Source organism: Pleuronectes platessa, chromosome 7, assembly GCF_947347685.1.
Source record: "Pleuronectes platessa chromosome 7, fPlePla1.1, whole genome shotgun sequence".
NCBI classification, from domain to species: Eukaryota; Metazoa; Chordata; class Actinopteri; order Pleuronectiformes; family Pleuronectidae; genus Pleuronectes; species Pleuronectes platessa.
Genome location: NC_070632.1, coordinates 4574670 through 4592072, shown reverse-complemented (window position 1 = coordinate 4592072; position 17403 = coordinate 4574670). Strand labels below are relative to the sequence as shown.

The 17403-nt window shown below is 48.4% G+C and overlaps 1 protein-coding gene across 1 annotated transcript in view; it reads left to right on the top strand.

Moving 5' to 3' along the window:
- Positions 1 to 6324: 6324 nt before the first annotated feature.
- The window catches only part of znf423 (zinc finger protein 423), a gene marked incomplete at its 5' end in the record, with an annotated part of 70137 nt that continues 59058 nt past the window's right edge, over positions 6325 to 17403 (top strand). Inside the window, 15 exon segments of the mRNA XM_053427678.1 lie at positions 6325 to 6449; positions 6789 to 6870; positions 6981 to 7056; positions 7143 to 7420; positions 7510 to 7793; positions 7876 to 8256; positions 8331 to 8512; positions 8914 to 9453; positions 9568 to 9718; positions 9852 to 10118; positions 10173 to 10415; positions 10515 to 10699; positions 11338 to 11768; positions 11884 to 12091; positions 14188 to 14272. Coding sequence (XP_053283653.1) covers positions 6325 to 6449; positions 6789 to 6870; positions 6981 to 7056; positions 7143 to 7420; positions 7510 to 7793; positions 7876 to 8256; positions 8331 to 8512; positions 8914 to 9453; positions 9568 to 9718; positions 9852 to 10118; positions 10173 to 10415; positions 10515 to 10699; positions 11338 to 11768; positions 11884 to 12091; positions 14188 to 14272 — 3518 coding nt within the window.

The following is a 17403-nucleotide window of genomic DNA, read 5'->3' as shown; positions in this document are numbered from 1 at the left end:
TGTGTGTGTGTGTGTGTGTGTGTGTGTGTGTGTGTGTGTGTGTGTGTGTGTGTGTGTGTGTGTGTGTGTGTGTGTGTGTGTGTGTGTGTGTGTGTGTGTGTGTGTGTGTGTGTGTGTGTGTGTGTGTGTGTGTGTGTGTGTGTGTGTGGTGTGTGTGTGTGTGTGTGTGTGTCCCAACAGACTGGATCCCATGTGAGCTCGAGGGCAGCGTCAAAGGAGTGTGGGTCCTCGGAACGCAGGACATGTGCATACGTGTGAACTCCTGCACCCAGTCAACAGAAGCATGTTGTGGATGCATTTTAAAGACGTCTGTGTGTGTGTGTGTGTGTGGGCCATGTTTATTATCTGATGAGTTCTAAATGTCCCCCACAAATGGGTCACTTATGATATGCAATTTCAATCGCTGCCTCAAACCCTCAGTTGTAAGATTAGCTCCTTTTTAAACTTATAAAATCAAGTTAAACGAGTTGTTCTCCTGGTAAATGTCTCGAATAGACTCGAGCCTGAATGTAAATATTAACATTAATCTCCCAGATTACAGATTACGTGTTGAAGTGAGACCTTCATGCACATGGAGACATTTTCTCTGAATACAAATGCGTCAGTGTTTCTCTTTATTCTCTGCAGCAGATTTATTTCTCATCCATGTGCACAACAGGTAGTTTCAGCCGAACACTCTTGACTGGTCCAAATTAACTTTCCCACTGTGCAATTCCCATAATGCACGGCACCCAGTAAGCTTATCGGTTGCCATGCCATGTATTATTCTCCTGTCCTGTTATCTCGTTTCTCTCTGTTCGGTATTTGTGAAAATCTTCTGGTGCGATGGCAGCAGTTGTTCAGACAGTGAGGGGGGGGGGGGGGTTTCATCACTTACTTCATACCTCGTACAAGTACAACACAGTGAAGTAATAACTGGCTCGTACTCTTTAAAACACAAATCATGCAATTTATTAGTGGACTGAACTAGATTCAGGCGGCTCAGCTTGTTATTATCTTAACCCACAGGACGTGCTTTACAAGAATAAAAGTGGAGGTGGAGAGATGACAACTAAGTGTTTGTCAGGTCAGTTTTTCCATTACCCTTTGCATAGTATTGGATATTGAATTTTACTCTTAATTGTGTAAGTCTGTGTGTTTGCATGTGTGCCTCAGTGTGTGTGTGTGTGTGTGTCAGGGAGGGAGGGAGGGAGGGAGGGAGAGCAGAAGTGTGTGCTGGGCTGCCCAGAGTGAGCCAAGGGTGGAAGTTGTTTTTCTGCCCCCTATTGTGAGTCTGGTGCTGTGTGTGTGTGATTTTGTGTGTGTGTGTGAGTGTGTGTGTGTGTGTGTGTGTGTGCGTGCACGCCTGGGGCAGCCTGGGGCCATCGGAGGGGGCCTGGGGAGCAGTGGAAGAAGGGATGAAGCAAGAGAGGGATGGAGGTCAGCGGGGGTCTCGCTGGGAAAGGTGCAGGTCTGGGCTGATGGCCAAGCAGAAAAGGTGGAAAGGAGAGTTTCATAGTCAGATGGGGGCGAGGGGGGGTGGGGGGGGGGAAGTGAGGGAGCAGGAAGGGAAGGGGAGGAGGGGGGGAGAAAGAGAGGCTGAAAGGTGGATTAGAGCAGGTACACAGCAGAACACACTCGTTTAGCCTCGGATGTTCCCAGAAATACATGTTTTCCCGGAACTGAATCCCATTACAACATATTTTTTGTGTTGCCATGTTTGACACGTGTATGAAATCACACTTAATATTGAATTACCTTCACGTTGAAACCCGTCGTGTTGTGTGTTATTGTGTTACCGCGTGTTCCCTGTGTGTGTCTGAGCGTCGGTTTGCCTCTCGCTGCTCTGGGAGCCCGAACGCTCCTCGAGCTGCGATCAGCTGAGCCGCTTTAATTCAGACATCAAAGCCACAGACGAGCGAGAGACGGAGAGATTGTGTTTCTCCGTCTCGGGCGTTTAGCCGGCGCTGTTATCCGGAGCGAGCTAATTGAACTCGTGTTCCTGGGCGTCGAGGCCTCAGCTCCAGTTTGTCGCTTCACGCACACAACACAGAATTTGGGAAAGGCAACATTTTGAATATCGCTGAAGCTACAGATTTAAAATAAGTTTTATTTATTCGGAGCAGTTTCTTGTAAAGTCGTGTGCTTTGATACGTTTCCCCCTCAGTGTGAGCGTCATGACAAAGTGAGGGAGTCTGAGAGGCCGGGGGAGAGAAGACGGGGGAGAGAAGACGGGGGAGACAGAAACATAAAGAGAGATTGATCAGCGTGTGTGTCTCTTCATTAGAGTGTTTCACCAAGGCTGCGTCCTCCACACGATGCCACACTGTCGGGCCTATTAGAGAGAGACGCAGGGAGTGTGTGTGTGTTGTTTGTGTGTGAGTGTGTGTGTCTCTCTGTGTGTGTGTTGTTTCAGGTCTGTTTAAGTCCTCTCTGGTCGTTTCAATTTCTTTTCCCCAAAACCTTACGTTCCTCTCCTCTCCCGTCTTCTCTTTCATCCCACCGTCTCTTTCCTCTCCTCTGGAGTTCAGAGTCCGTCCATCTGGAGCGGCCTCCCCTTCCCACCCCCCCCCCCCCCCTCTCCCCCCCTACAGTCCCGTCCAGGCCCAGACACGGGGGTGAAGGCCAACATCAGTAGGGGAAAAACTGTCGGAGAGAGACAGTGGGACGGAGGGAGAGACGTCGGCGCTATAATGAGTAACAACATGAAAGCTGACGGAGGGAGGGAGCGAGGGAGGGAGGGAGGTGGAGGAAGCGAGATGAAGACAGAAGAGTGGAGGGACTGCTGGGGACAGAGGGAGGGATGAAGGGGTAGAGGGAATGGACGGGAAAGGAGAAGACTGTAGAGTGAGAGATAAAGAGGGAGTGGAGCGGTCGGGGCCCTGTGGTACTCCGCTCGTCTTCCGTCCGCGGGAGAAGAACAGAATGGAGGAGGAGACGGGGGGAGGAACAGCGTGTGCTGGCGTCCGCCTGCTCCTCCTGCCTGTTCCTCCTTTCTTTTCCCCCAACTTGTCTTTCCCCCTCTGTTTTTCCTCCAACCCCCCCCTCTTCATCCATCCTGCTCATCTCCTCTCCTCTCGAGGATTCTTCTCTAATTTAACTTTTCATTGAAATTCTCCTCGCCCCCCCCCTCCCCATCCTCCAGCTTCTCCCAGTTTGCCGTCCGGCCTTGTCTTGCCAGGTCCCCTCGCGCCCGGCTGACAAAGGCGCCGTTAAAAAGCCGTGTGATCCTCCATTTTAGCGCCAGCCACGCTAGTCAGAGGATTAGGGCTCTTTAATGACGCTAATCTCTCCTCCCCTTCTTTCTCAACACCCCTCCATCCCCTCCCTCAGAAAGGGAGTTCTCCCTCTCGCACTGACTCAATCTGTGTCTTCTTCACTGTCTCTTTTTCCACAACTGAACATTTTCGGTTTGAGTAGAACACAGAAGGTGAGAGGCTGTGATCTGTTTCTCAGGCTAAACAAACAGACTTGTGTCCTGTTGTGAGAACAGCAGTGGGTCGCTGGACAGAGGTCTTATATAGATGCTCTACTTACTATTGGATTCCTGTTTGGTGCCATTGCATTCAGGCGTGTGTAGATGACACTTCCACGGAGAGAAATGATTTCTTTCTTACGATGAAGAAATGTTATGAGGCAGAAAAATCTGTAGCACATAAAAGACGTGTTTCTGTTTCTCTGTAAAGCTGCTTCAGCTTGTTTCAGGGTAATTATGACAGAGGAGAGTTTAAACACATGAGTTCTGATGGAGGATGTGAGTGTTTACATGGGGAGTCCCCTTCTGAAACCAGATTGAAATTCACTAGATCTGGATTTTCACCTGCACACTGCACTCAGAGATATTTTCATCAATTATCTGAGAAATCAATATTTGAAAAGGTCAATGTGGATCCTCCAAGATGTAATGGCTTTCTTTCTTGGGTCATGTCCCTGCACAGAACAGTTTATTCACTGTGGACTGACTTAAAACAAATAACAATAAAAAAGTAAAGAAACTAATATGCTGCATCTCAGAAGGTCTTGAAGGTTTGACCTCACTTCCTCTGGTCCTGGTCTGAAGACATCTTCCCCCAGTGGACTGGACGACTGGGTGTGGTGGAGTGATGGTTCCTTCTTCATCCTATTGAGTCAAACCCCACATTAGATTTCACAGAGCGACCACAGACGAGGGTTCAACCACATCCTATTGGTTTCAATCTGCTTCTCCTCCATATCTCTCTCTCTCTCTCTCTCTCTCTCTCTCCATCTCTTACTGTTTGGGGCTCCATGTTGATATCTCTATTCCTTATATTTTTTCAAGCCTCTTTATTTCCCTACTTGCTTTCAGTCAAATTGATAATTCATGCTTTTACGTTGTGTGTGTGTGTGTGTGTGTGTTTTTTTTTTTTTAAACCAAACCCCCCTGCAGAGTTCTATTTGCTCGTCCCAGTGCCTACATCTTCCTGGTGATCGATTCATCACAAGAATCTGTTTCCACCCCCTCTCTGCGAGGCGGTATACTACCACACACACACACACACACACACGGGAAGGATTGTCGGAGTTGGCTGAGGTAAAACGTTGTGTGCTTTGGAAAAGGTTTCTAAAATTACCCGGAGAAGCTTCTCTTCTGGACACATGTCTGTTGCTCATGTGTTGGCTCAGGTCACCTCCAACTCTCCCTGCTCCTCGTGCCGTCTCGCTCCTCCTCCGGTTGATATAGATATCAGATAAAAGCAAAAGAAGAACCCCCCCCAGCCCCCCCCCCCCCTTTCCTCTTGACTCCTCTCGCCTTTACATTTCCCCGGCAAACGCTAAATGGCCTCACCGTGCCGCTTCACAGAGGAGCACAAAGACGGACAGAACAATATCAAGCATTATTCAGCCCCCTCCTTTGTCGCCTCCAATCCATTCTGAAGGGTCTATTAAAGGAGTCGTGGCCTTTCTGTCGCCTCTGTGCCAGACTACACAGTAGGAGGAAAGAAAAAAGAGAGGGAGAGAAAGGGGGGGGGGGGGAGGAGGAAGGAAAAGAGCAATGCATAATCTCCTATGTTTGACAGATAAAGGGAGTGAATATCGCCATCTTTCCGCTCCGCTCTCCACATCTCCTAATCGCTTTTCCAACATTTCAATCTGCCTGGGCCCTAATGAAAATATGATGAGGCGGATCTATGGTCCTCGGGGAGGGATGGAGGGAGGGGAGGGATGGAGCGAGGGATGGCTGCAGAGGGAGGATGAACGGAGAGAAAATACACTCTGTCCTTATTTCTGGGCTCCGCCGGGGATACATAGTTCTTGGAGCTTTCTATTTAGATGTTGCTGCTACCGGAGTCTCTCTCTCTCTCTCTCTCTCTCTCTCTCTCTCTCTCTCTCTCTCTCTCTCTCTCTCTCTCTCTCTCTTCTGTTCTACTCTCTCTTTATCTCTGCCTTCCTCCGTCTTCTTGGGTGGAACCAGGATAAATGTGTTTGTTTTTCTGTATATATCCTCTTCCTTCTCCCATTTGAACTCCCACAGGCCGCCTCTCTCTCCTCTTACCTTCCAGGAGCCGTGTAACTTCTTAATCATTGTAATGCTGCAGGTTTTACCCTCAGTTTGTCTTCCTGCACTCACCTGTCTCCTTTTAAAAAAACCTGCAGCTGCTCACAAACAAACCACATCTGTGTGTTCCTCATCCATTTGCCTGCAGACGATTCGAATACATCCCTTTTTTATATTTACCATGTCTGCCTCCCTCTCTCCTCAGACGGGGATGACGACCCAGCAGGACTTTCCTGGGTGCCGTCCTCACCCTCCAGCAAAGACGTGGCCTCGCCCTCTCAGATGCCCGACGGCTGCTGCGACCTCGGCATGGCCACCGGGGGCGAGGAGGAAGGAGGCGCCGGACTGCCGTACCCCTGCCAGTTCTGTGACAAGTCCTTCAGGTATAACAAACTCACACTCAGTGCACTGACACGCACTTTGTGTCGTACTCACTAACACCGGTGTCATGGTTGACTGTTAAGTTTCATTCCTCTCATGAATATCAATAAGTACATAAATAAACGGTATTCTGAATACTGCCGTGGTAGAATGGGCCACCGAGGCAAACCCTGAATGGAACGAGGTGAATACATTTCTCATGAGCGTCTCCAGGGAGGGAACTGGAGACCCACTTTAAGAACAGCTGTCACACACACACACACACACACACACACACACACACCATGAAGTCATTTTCCACACGACTTTGTTCCTACGTGTTCCTGTAAAGTGACCAGATTAGAATGTTTTTCTTTCGGTTATATCACCCTTTAAAACTGAAATAAAATAAAAAAATAGTAATAATTGCATCATAACAAGTGTTCCCCCCCCCCCCCTCCCCGCAGTCGCCTGAGCTACCTGAAGCGCCACGAGCAGATCCACAGCGACAAGCTGCCGTTCAAGTGCACCTTCTGCAGCCGCCTGTTCAAACACAAGAGGAGCAGAGACCGACACGTCAAACTCCACACAGGTAACAACACTTCATGCACACAACCATGGTTCAGTTTATCAGTATATATATATTGACGTAGAAACTATTCCAGATAAGTTTGAAAACAGCTGCTTGCCCTGTTTTAGTTTGAAAACACATCTGTGGCTGCATCATAGTCAGGCTAAAACTAAAATGTTTGAAAATGATGATGCATTCACATCCAGATTGTTCTTATTCAGTAGAGACTCCATGTTGTTGTATCACCAAACCTCAGAATGAGTCGTGTGAGTTTTGATCTGTGGGTTCTAGCCGTGTCGGATATGTGTTCTATCCCTGATTAAGCTCTTCTCTGCCGCTGCCGCCTCTGTGTGTCTGCAGGAGACAAGAAGTACAGTTGTCAGGAGTGTGAAGCTGCGTTCTCTCGCTCCGACCACCTGAAGATCCACCTCAAGACCCACAGGTCCCTGCCTCTCATCTCATCGCCATCAAATCTGATCTTAAAACTGTCTTGCTTGATTTTTCTGGGTCTGATTTCTTACTAATTTTCATTTTTCTTACTCAAACCTTCAGCTCCAGCAAACCTTTCAAGTGCAGTGTGTGCAAGCGCGGCTTCTCCTCCACCTCCTCGCTGCAGAGCCACATGCAGGTGAGTGGATTCAGAGGAAACACAGCTCACTGCCATCATATGAAAACCTTTCGTGTTCTACAACAGCTTCCTGACTGTTTCCTCAGGCTCACCGCAAGAACAGAGAGCACCTGGCACTGAGGAGCGAGAGGGACGGAGGCAAGAAGGGAGGCGTGGACATCGACCTGGACCAGGACCTGTACATGTGTGATTACTGCGAGGAGACGTTCAGCCAGACGGACGAGCTGGAGAAACACGTCCTGACCCGACACCCCCAGCTGTCGGACCGAGCCGACCTGCAATGCATCCACTGTCCGGAGATCTTCCTGGACGAGGCTTCTCTCCTCACACATATCGAGACGCAGCACGCCAACCGCAAACACAAGTACTGCCGAGCTTCTCCTCTTTATCAAACCACTGATTTTTAATTCATATAAAACGTTGTATGTGAACCTAAACGCTCCGTTTCCCCAGATGTCCGGTGTGTTCCGAGCAGTTCCCGTCTGTGGAGGACGTCTACTGCCACCTGGACAGCCATCGCCAGCCGGACTCCTCCAATCACAGCGCTGCCAGTCCCGACCCGGCGCTGGGCAGCGTGGCCTCGATGAGCTCGGCCACTCCAGACTCCAGCGCCAGCCTGGAGAGAGGCTCCACCCCCGACTCGACGCTGAAACCCATCCAGGGCAGCGAGCGGGGGCGGAGAAGAGGCGCCGACACGGTGGAGGAGATTGGGATAAGCCTGCTTCATCGAGCTGGAGGTGGGACAGTCACTCATCTACAGAGTTAAACCAGTTCATACACGTCTCTGTGTTTCTTCTAAACAGTTCTTCATCTCTACAGGCGGAGGAGGGAGTTGGAGCAAGTTGACGTACTCCTGCCCTTACTGCTCGAAAAGAGACTTCCACAGTCTGGCGGTGCTGGAGATCCATCTGAAGACCATCCATGCAGATAAGCCTCAGCAGAGCCACACGTGTCAGCTCTGCCTGGACACGCTGCCGACGCTCTACAATCTCAACGAGCATGTGCGCAAGGCTCACCGGGCCAGCAGCGGAAACGTCAACTCGGCGCCGGCAGCTTTTCCTCTGCTGCAGTTCACCAACGTCACAGCGTTCCACTGCAACTACTGTCCCGACATGTTCGGAGACATCAACTCCCTGCAGGAGCACATCCGAGTGTCCCACTGCCTGCCCGGGGGCATCGTGGCAGGATCCACCACTTTAGGTAAGTTCCTTCTCCTCCTCGACAGAATGTGAGCGTCCATCAGGGAACCATCTAACTCCCCTCTTCCATCCCAGAGGGGAACCACGCCTTCTTCTGCAACCAGTGCTCCATGGGCTTCCTGACCGAGTCGTCCCTGACGGAGCACATCCAGCAGACGCACTGCTCCTCGGCCATGGGGGGCGGAGGAGGGTCTGGAGGATCCGTGGCCAAACTGGAGTCCCCCGTCCTGCAGGCGGCGTCTCAGTCCTTCATGGAGGTGAGAGCTGGTTTGGTTAATACACATCGACCTGTGGATCAGAGTTGAGGAGAGGAGAATGAAATGGAGCTGCTGCACCAGTCTGAAGTTCATTTCCTGGTTTTTCGCCACCGGTGCTGGGAAACAATTATATTGACAAAAAAAAGAATTTATTTTTTATTTTATTTGCATATTTTACATAGGATTTCTCTGTTCTCATAAACTTTGTCTCCAAATATCAATAAGACACATTTTACGTGATCTTTCAAAGTTGATGATTGTAATTTATGGCCTTTGCCTCTTTTCTTCCTCTGTCATCCTTTCTTAATATCTCCTCTTTTCTCCTTCCCTCTCAGAAGTAACAAATAAATGTCAACGTACAATAATCTTAAAGAAAGTAATTATCTGTTGTCCATGTTCAGGTGTACTCCTGCCCCTACTGCACCAATTCTCCCATCTTCGGCTCGCTGCTCAAGCTCACCAAGCACATAAAGGAGAACCACAAGAACATCCCGCTGGCTAACAACAAGCGGCAGGCGAAGGTCGCAGACTTGAGCCCCGCCTCCTCGGATGTGGAGATCTCCTCCCCGAAGCGCCACAGACTGGGGGGGGACTCCACCCCCTCCATGGGGAGCAACGGGGACTACCCGTGCAACCAGTGTGACCTGCGCTTCTCCAGCTTCGATGGTTTCCAGGCCCACCTGAAGTCACACCTGGAAATGCTGCTGCGGCGCCAGTCCTGCCCCCAGTGCAACAAGGAGGACTTTGAATCCCAGGATGCATTGCTTCAGCACCTGACGGTGCACTACACCACCACATCCACCCAGTACGTGTGCGAGAGCTGTGATAAACAGTTTTCCTCGGTCGATGACCTGCAGAAGCACCTGCTGGACATGCACACGTTTGTGCTCTATCACTGCACGCTCTGCCAGGAGGTCTTTGACTCCAAGGTCTCCATACAGGTGAATCACATTTAAATGTTTTTACCAAGAATACAGGATACAAGAAACTGGTTTGGTAGATGGTTTGGAAACGTGAGTTAATTATCTTGAATTGCTTCTTTCCCTGTCTTCCAGGTGCATCTGGCCGTGAAGCACAGCAATGAGAAGAAGCTGTTCCGCTGCACGGCCTGTGCCTGGGACTTCAGGAAAGAGTCCGATCTTCAGATCCACGTCAAGCATAACCACCTGGGTCAGAGGTCAGGCCTCCCGGGGGGGCTTGGAGCAGGTACAGTACACCTCTCTCTGGATCGTGGCAAAGTTTGATGAATAGAAGTAGAATTGAGACTTACCATAGAAAACAAAAGAAACAGATTGTGCAGCGTTCATTTGAATCTTGATCCTAGATGTTTGTCTCTCAGGACTCAAACCCCGAAAGTGCATCTTCTGCGGGGAGACCTTTGGGACCGAGGTGGAGCTCCAGTGTCACATCACCACGCACAGCAAGAAGTTCACCTGTCGCTTCTGCGGCAAAGCGTTCCACGCCATCTCCCTGCTGGAGAGACACCTGAGGGAGAAGCACTGCATCTTCGAGGGTGGCACCATCACCGGCAACGGAGGCGGCACGGGGAGCAGCAGCAGCCAGAACGGGACGCCCAACGGCCTGGCACAGTCCTCCAAGCGAGGAGGTGGAGGAGGAGGAGGAGGAGGAGTCAGTGGAGGCAACGGAGGCGCAGGAGGAGTTGAGAGGGGAACGGTGGCTGCGGAACAAGCCGACCTGCAGAACATGGTGCTGAAGAGCGGAGGAGCCACCCAGGGAGGAGACGCGGTGAACAGCCACGAGGCGAGCGGGGGGGAGGAGGAGCTGGACAACTCGGAGCCCATGTACGCCTGTGACATCTGCGGAGCGGCGTACACGATGGAGTCGCTCCTGCAGAACCACCGGCTGCGTGACCACAACATCCGGCCGGGAGACGACGACGCCAGTAAACACCTTCCTCCAGTTTGCAGTTTGTCCCATGATTATTATTGTTATTACATCTCTATTGACGGTTAAAAAACCAAACTTCAATACTTTGTCCCAGGTTCTCGAAAGAAGAAGGCGGACTTCATCAAAGGGAACCACAAGTGCAACGTGTGTTCCAGAACCTTCTTCTCTGAGAGCGGCCTGCGTGAGCACGCCCAGACGCACCGCGGCCCGGCCAAACACTACATGTGCCCGATCTGCGGCGAGCGCTTCCCCTCGCTGCTGACCCTCACCGAGCACAAGGTGAGAGAGGGAGAGAGGGAGAGAGGGAGGGGGAGAGAGGGAGAGGGAGAGAGAGAGGTAGAGAGATGGAGAGGTAGAGAGAGAGAGAGAGATAGAGAGATAGAGAGAGAGGTAGAGGTAGAGAGAGAGGTAGAGAGAGAAAGGTGTAGAGAGAGAGAGAGAGATAGAGAGAGAGGTAGAGAGAGAGAGAGAGGTAGAGAGAGAAAGGTGTAGAGAGGGAGAGAGAGAGAAATGTGCAGATGCTTCACACGGTGGAAAAACAAAAGCTTTTGTTTTTTCTCTTGTGTTGTTTTGTTGTTTTCTGTCTTTTGATCCTGAAACTTCTTTGGCTGCTTTGAAATTTGGATCTGAACATTTTTAAATTGTCCTCAGAGACGCAATTTAGGTTGCACAACACACTTCGGGAAAAATGTTTGAAAATTTAAATAGAGAGTATTGTGTAATGCAGCCTAAGATTCGGTGACAGACTAATATATTTACAGCACCAACATTTAATTGATGAATCAATGATTAATGACAACGATAATAAAATAAGGGCTTCCTGTTTATTCTTCTTTCTATGCTTTGATAAGAGACCTTTTTATTATTACCTGTCGTTTCATATTGATGATTCCTGTGTGTGCCCCCCCCCCCTCCAGGTGACCCACAGTAAGAGCCTGGACACAGGAACCTGTCGAATCTGTAAGATGCCCCTGCAGAGTGAGGAGGAGTTCATAGAGCATTGCCAGATGCATCCTGACCTTCGGAACTCCCTCACCGGCTTCCGCTGTGTCGTCTGCATGCAGACTGTCACCTCCACCCTGGAGCTGAAGATCCACGGCACCTTCCACATGCAGAAGCTTTCCAGTGGCTCCACGCTTGGAGGAGGTGGTGGAAACGGGACAGGAGGAGGTATAGCGGGAGTAGGAGGAGGGAACGGCTCGGCCTCTTCATCCCCTAACGGGCAGCTGCAGCAGCACAAGCTGTATAAATGCGCCTTTTGCCTAAAGGAGTTCAAGAACAAAGGGGAGCTGGTGAAGCTGGATGTCAACGGGCTGCCTTATGGCCTCTGTGCAGGCTGCATGAACAGGTAGGAAGCCTCCGTATAAACCCTGAGGATGATGGGAGGTGTTAATCTGGACATATTATCATCTAGGCACACATTACAAAAAGTCAAAACTAAAACAAATGCTCAATCAAATCAGGGGCACGAACGGCCAGAGTCCGAACCAGGGAGGAGCTGCCGGGGACATGCAGGGGGAGAAGGCCATGGTCGGGCTGAGGTGTCCAGAGTGTGGAGTGAAGTTTGAAACCTTGGACGACCTGGAGAGCCACGTCCAGACGGATCACCCCGAGGTCAGCCCCGAGACCAGCGCCACAGGGAAGAAGTCCGAGGCTTCACCCGTACCGAAGGTGAGACGGAGCGGAGAGAGAGAGAGGGATTACTTTATCTGATTCTACTGAAAACATCTCAAACTAAGTCTTTGCTGTCGCTCGATTCATCGCTGAGAAACCAACTGATCTAATGAAACTGAAAAAGAGTGTTTGGATTAAAAGTATTAATATCTCCAATCAGATATTATATGTGGTGGTAGACGAGGCCTTACACAACAGAACTGGAAGGTTTCATACTGTGGTTAACACCCAACCTGTTAAAGAAAGTGAGAAAACAACAAACTGGTTCCATTCATCTGGATCCACTGAAAGATTTAAGACGAAATTCTCAATTCATGAGAATCGATGCAGACATCAGACAGACAGACAAACAGACAGACAGACAGACAGACAGGCCAACAGATAGACGGGCCAACAGACAGGCCAACAGACAGACAGACAGACAGGCCAACAGACAGGCAGTGTTGGCAGTGTTGCATTTAAAAGTCACAACATTTAACAGATGGAGACATTTTCAGGAATGCAAGATTCTCAAAAATCCTGCTGACTGTTCGATTGCTGGATGTGTGTGTTTGTGTTTACTCGTGTGTGTGTGTGTGTGTCTCATGTTGTGGGGACCTGAATCTGTTTAAACCGACAAAAAGCTCCATCCGTCAATCACATATACCACACATCCTCTTAAGGGGGATGGGGAGTGGGGTGGGGGGGGGTGGGGGGGGGTGGATACATGCAGGGACTCACAGTGTTGACAGGTGATGATCTCATAATGTAAATCATTACATTTTTAGATGAAGTCATGTTTAAGTTCCAGTGAAGGTGAGAGTTAGACTTCAGGAAAAGACTATCAGACAATGTAATCTCCTCTGAAGTCATGGAGACAAGCCTGTGCGTGTGTGTCTGTGTGTGTGTGTGTGTGTGTGTGTGTGTCTGTGTGTGTGTCTGTGTGTGTGAAGACTTGATGCATGCTGCTGCTTTTGTGTCTGCAGCTTGCTTACGTGTGCTTGTGTGTATGACGGTGTGTGTCAGCTGAGCCCCACTGGGTCCTGCGGCTGGGGCGTGCTGAGGCATTGTGGGAGCTGTTCGCTCTACTTGATATTGACAGTCAGACTCCCCGGGACCTGCCGCGTGTGTGTGTGTCTGTCTGTGTGTGTGTGTGTGTGTGAGTGAGGGTGTGTACTTTCATGCAAGCATACGTGTGTGTGTGTTGGAGGTGTTTCCAGGGACCCTCTGTCTTACCTGCACCTTTGTTTCTGCTTAGTCTAACAGCACAAAGAAGACAAAGTAGGATTTGTGTGTCTCTGTGTGTGTGTGTGTGTGTGTGTGTGTGTGTGTGTGTGTGTGTGTGCGTGTGCGTACAGTCTAGCAGGCTGAAGAAGCACAGAGATGGTAGAATTGGGGCCTTTGTGTATTTTGTATGTGTTAGTGCATGAGTGATCGCTGTGTGCTATGAATGGATAAGCAGAGCCTCCTCTCTCTCTCTCTCTCTCTCCCTCTCTCACCTTGTTTCTCTGACTCTTCCTTTATCTCTTTCTTTTTTTCTCGTCTTCTTTTCATCATTCCTTGTTTCGGTTTCATAGCTTCTTATCTTTATCTTTTATATGCTCTGACTTATTCATTTCTGTCTCTCTCTCTCTCTCTGCAGAGGTCCTACCTGTGTGAGCGTGCACACTTACCTGTGGGTGTGTGTGTGTGTTTTTGTGTGTGTGTGTGTGTATGTCACGAGTTTTATGTGTTGCTTGATTAGTGTGAGACCTGTTGGAGAAGTATCATATGTTGTTGGTATAAATAAAGGAAATAACCACTTTTGCTCAAATTCACTTCTTTATATTTAATAATCTTTAAATAGTTTTACATTTGTCTGTCCAATAAAAACAACCCACTGATAGCTCATCACTTCTTTATTTATAATATATTGATCCAAAATGCCCGGGTGACATGTATAACTTTATGCTAAATAATTAATAAATATCATTATCGATGATTGATGTGCTCGTAATGTGATTTTGTTTCAGGTTCCACAAAGTTGTGTTTGTGTTCTTTTAAATTCAATTCAGCAGAATATTTTTCACACACGATGAAACTAATGTTTTTCTACGTTTGTGTGTGTTTGACAGAAAAAGACGTATCAGTGTATTAAATGCCAAATGACGTTCGAGACGGAGCGAGAGATCCAGATTCACGTCGCCAATCACATGATCGGTGAGTGAGGCGCACATCTTTCTCTTGGTGTGTGTCTGTGTGTGTCTGTCTGTGTGTGTTGTGACTCCGAAGGTCACATCTATTCCTGTTGCCTCTTGGTAGAATGGTACATCTGTGCTGCTGTGGTTCCAACTCATTGGATTTAGCCTGTGAGAGCGGCAGGTGACAGGCGGAGCTCTGTCTGACCTGCAGCCGCCTGGAAACAGCTGCTGGGGGATTTAACACTTTACTGAGAGAACATCACGTTTAACACTGAGTTTTAAAAAGTTAATACTTGGTACCTGAAGGAGGATAAATACAGAATTGCTTAAATAATTCTGTCCTTTAACGAACACAACCAATTTGCTGTGTCAGCATCTCTGTCCTCATGGAGATAAACGAGGTGGATCCATGAGTTGAACTGGGAAAACAAACGCTTTGCTTACCTCGAACCCCCCCCCCCCCACCCTTAGCCCTTCGCCAGACCTGACAGGCGATTCCCAGAGTCACTGATGGACCCTGAGGTGTGTGTGGTAGTGTGTGTGTTTGTGTGTGGCAGTGTGTTTGTTTGTGTGAGTGCTGACATTGCTCTGAGTCATCTAGTGATGTCTGGAGACATTAGAAGAGAGAATTGAAACTAAAGTACAGCTGGTGTAACTTTTCCTTCTTTCCCCGGTGGTCCACACGCACTTTCACACGTGCACATCCACCATAAATGTAAAAAAACTCTCTACTGTCCTTTAGCTGCAGTTTCTTTCTTCTTTACTAAAGCACCCGAGCATCCTGCCAGTCATCCTGTCCTCCCTCCGCCTCGTCTGAAAGATAACTCATCATTCTCTCTGCTCCTCTCTCACTCTTTCTATATGCTCTATATCCCTGGATCCCCCAGCACACACACACACACACACACACATACACACACACACACACACACACACACACACTGGTGGCGGTTTTGGGTTAATTAACGTGCTAATTGTGTGAAAACCCAGCTCAGATTAATTATGAAATTGAGGCAGATTATTTTTAAGAGCTAGCCCAGTTCCTATTCTTATTACATTTCCAACAACCCCCCCCAACCCCCCCCACCCTTTAACGAAGAATGAAGAAAATACCAGATACACAGAGAAAATTACAAACCAAAAAAGATTTATCGTCTCATTTGTTTCTCTTCACAGCAGATGTTTCATTTTTTCTTGAGCTCTGTCTCAATATGGGACTTGTGATTATGAATAAAATGTTTGATTCCACCCAGAGCACAAAGATCCCTGACTTCTCTGAGGTCTCATGTATAAAGCTTTGTGTTTGAATGAACTCAAACTCCCCTCATTTACACATTACTGTAACTCTCTATGTATTTCACAGTAAAACCCAAAATATTAATTGAAGTTAGTCTCAACCAGTGGATACGATTTGATTATAGTTTGAATATAATATATCTAGTTGTAAATAAGGGACCTACCAGATAATTTCTTTGTTTGCTTTGTTTTTCACGTCAAATGAAATCTCCCTAATTCCCTTTATTTTTTACTTTAATTCTGAAAACAACATTTCCATCATGCTGATCTTCATGTTCTCAGATGTTTGTACTCGATGGTTCAACGTTTCCTTCGCCGTCACATTATTCACTCTCAGGGAGCCGAGCGGGGGGGGAGTTGTACTTGTTGCCTAATGGACTCCAGTAATGTGATTGTCACATCGCTCCTCGGGTAATACACGGTGCACCCCACAGTCCTGTTAATTACGCTGTCAGAGGGAGGAAGAGAAGGAGAGACGACAGTCGGGGAGACGGAGGGAGAGAGGGTCAGAGTGAGACGTCCAGAGAGGAAACTCCGGAGAGTCGAGGAAGAAAAAAAAAACGTTTGCAAGTGAGCGTCACCTGAACGCAGCCTCGGGGGGGCGACTGTCACCAGAACACGTTTTCCTCTCATTGCTCATCAGCCCCTCTTTCAATAAACCACGTTTTTATTTAACGTGTTCCTCCTTTGAAGCAGGTGAACAAGTCCCTCTTTCTATTCTCTCTCCTTTTTTAAGACTCAGAGACGAGGACCTTAAATGTCCCACCGCCCCCGGGTGGTGCTTCACTGTGACGGTGGAGTCGCACCCGGTGAGCGCTCCCTGCTCCTTCTGGCTCCGACACGGCACACGAGTTAATTAAAACACCATGTGGTCAGTGGGGAGAGCGACGGGACGGGAGAGAGAGAGGGAGCGACACGAGGGGGGGGAGGGGGAGAGAAATCATGCAGGAAGGTTGAAGGGACAAATGGAAAATTACAGTTACATCTTTCTAACTGCTCGTTTGCAGATTGTATGAAATCATTTAAATGTGATGGAGACACCCACAACACAACATATGACATTATTAGTGTAAGTGTCCTCGGCTCTATAGAGTGTTTAATGGAGAAAGGATGATAGATTATCTTGATTCATTTGGGAATCGAACCAGGGACCTGCTGCTCAAAGCGTACATACAGTGCCTTGCATAAGTATTCACCCCCTTTGGACTTTTCTACATTTTGTCATGGTAAAACCACAGATTAAAATGTATTTCATCGTGAGTTTATGTAATGGACCAACACAAAATAGTGCATCATTTGGAAGTGGGGGGAAATATTACATGGATTTCACAATTATTTACAAATAAAAATCTGAAAAGTGTTGAGTGCATATGTATTCACCCCCTTTACTGTGGAACCCCTAACAAAGATCTGGTGCGACCAATTGCATTCACAAGTCACATTTGCAAGTCACATAATTAGTAAATAGGGTCCACCTGTCTGCAATTTAATCTCAGTATAAATACACCTGTTCTGTGACGGACTCAGTTTGTTGGAGATCATTACTGAACAAACAGCATCATGAAGACCAAGGAGCTCACCAAACAGGTCAGGGATAAAGTTGTGGAGAAATATGAAGCAGGGTTAGGTTATAAAAAAATATCCAGAGCTTTGAACATCTCTCTGAGCACCATAAAATCCATCATAAGAAAATGGAAAGAATATGGCAGAACCGCAAACCTACCAAGAGGAGGCCGTCCACCCAAACTGAAGAGTCGGACAAGGAGAAAATGAATCAGAGAAGCAACCAGGAGGCCCATGGTTACTCTGGAGGAGTTGCAGAGATCCACAGCTGAGGTGGGAGAATCTGTCCAC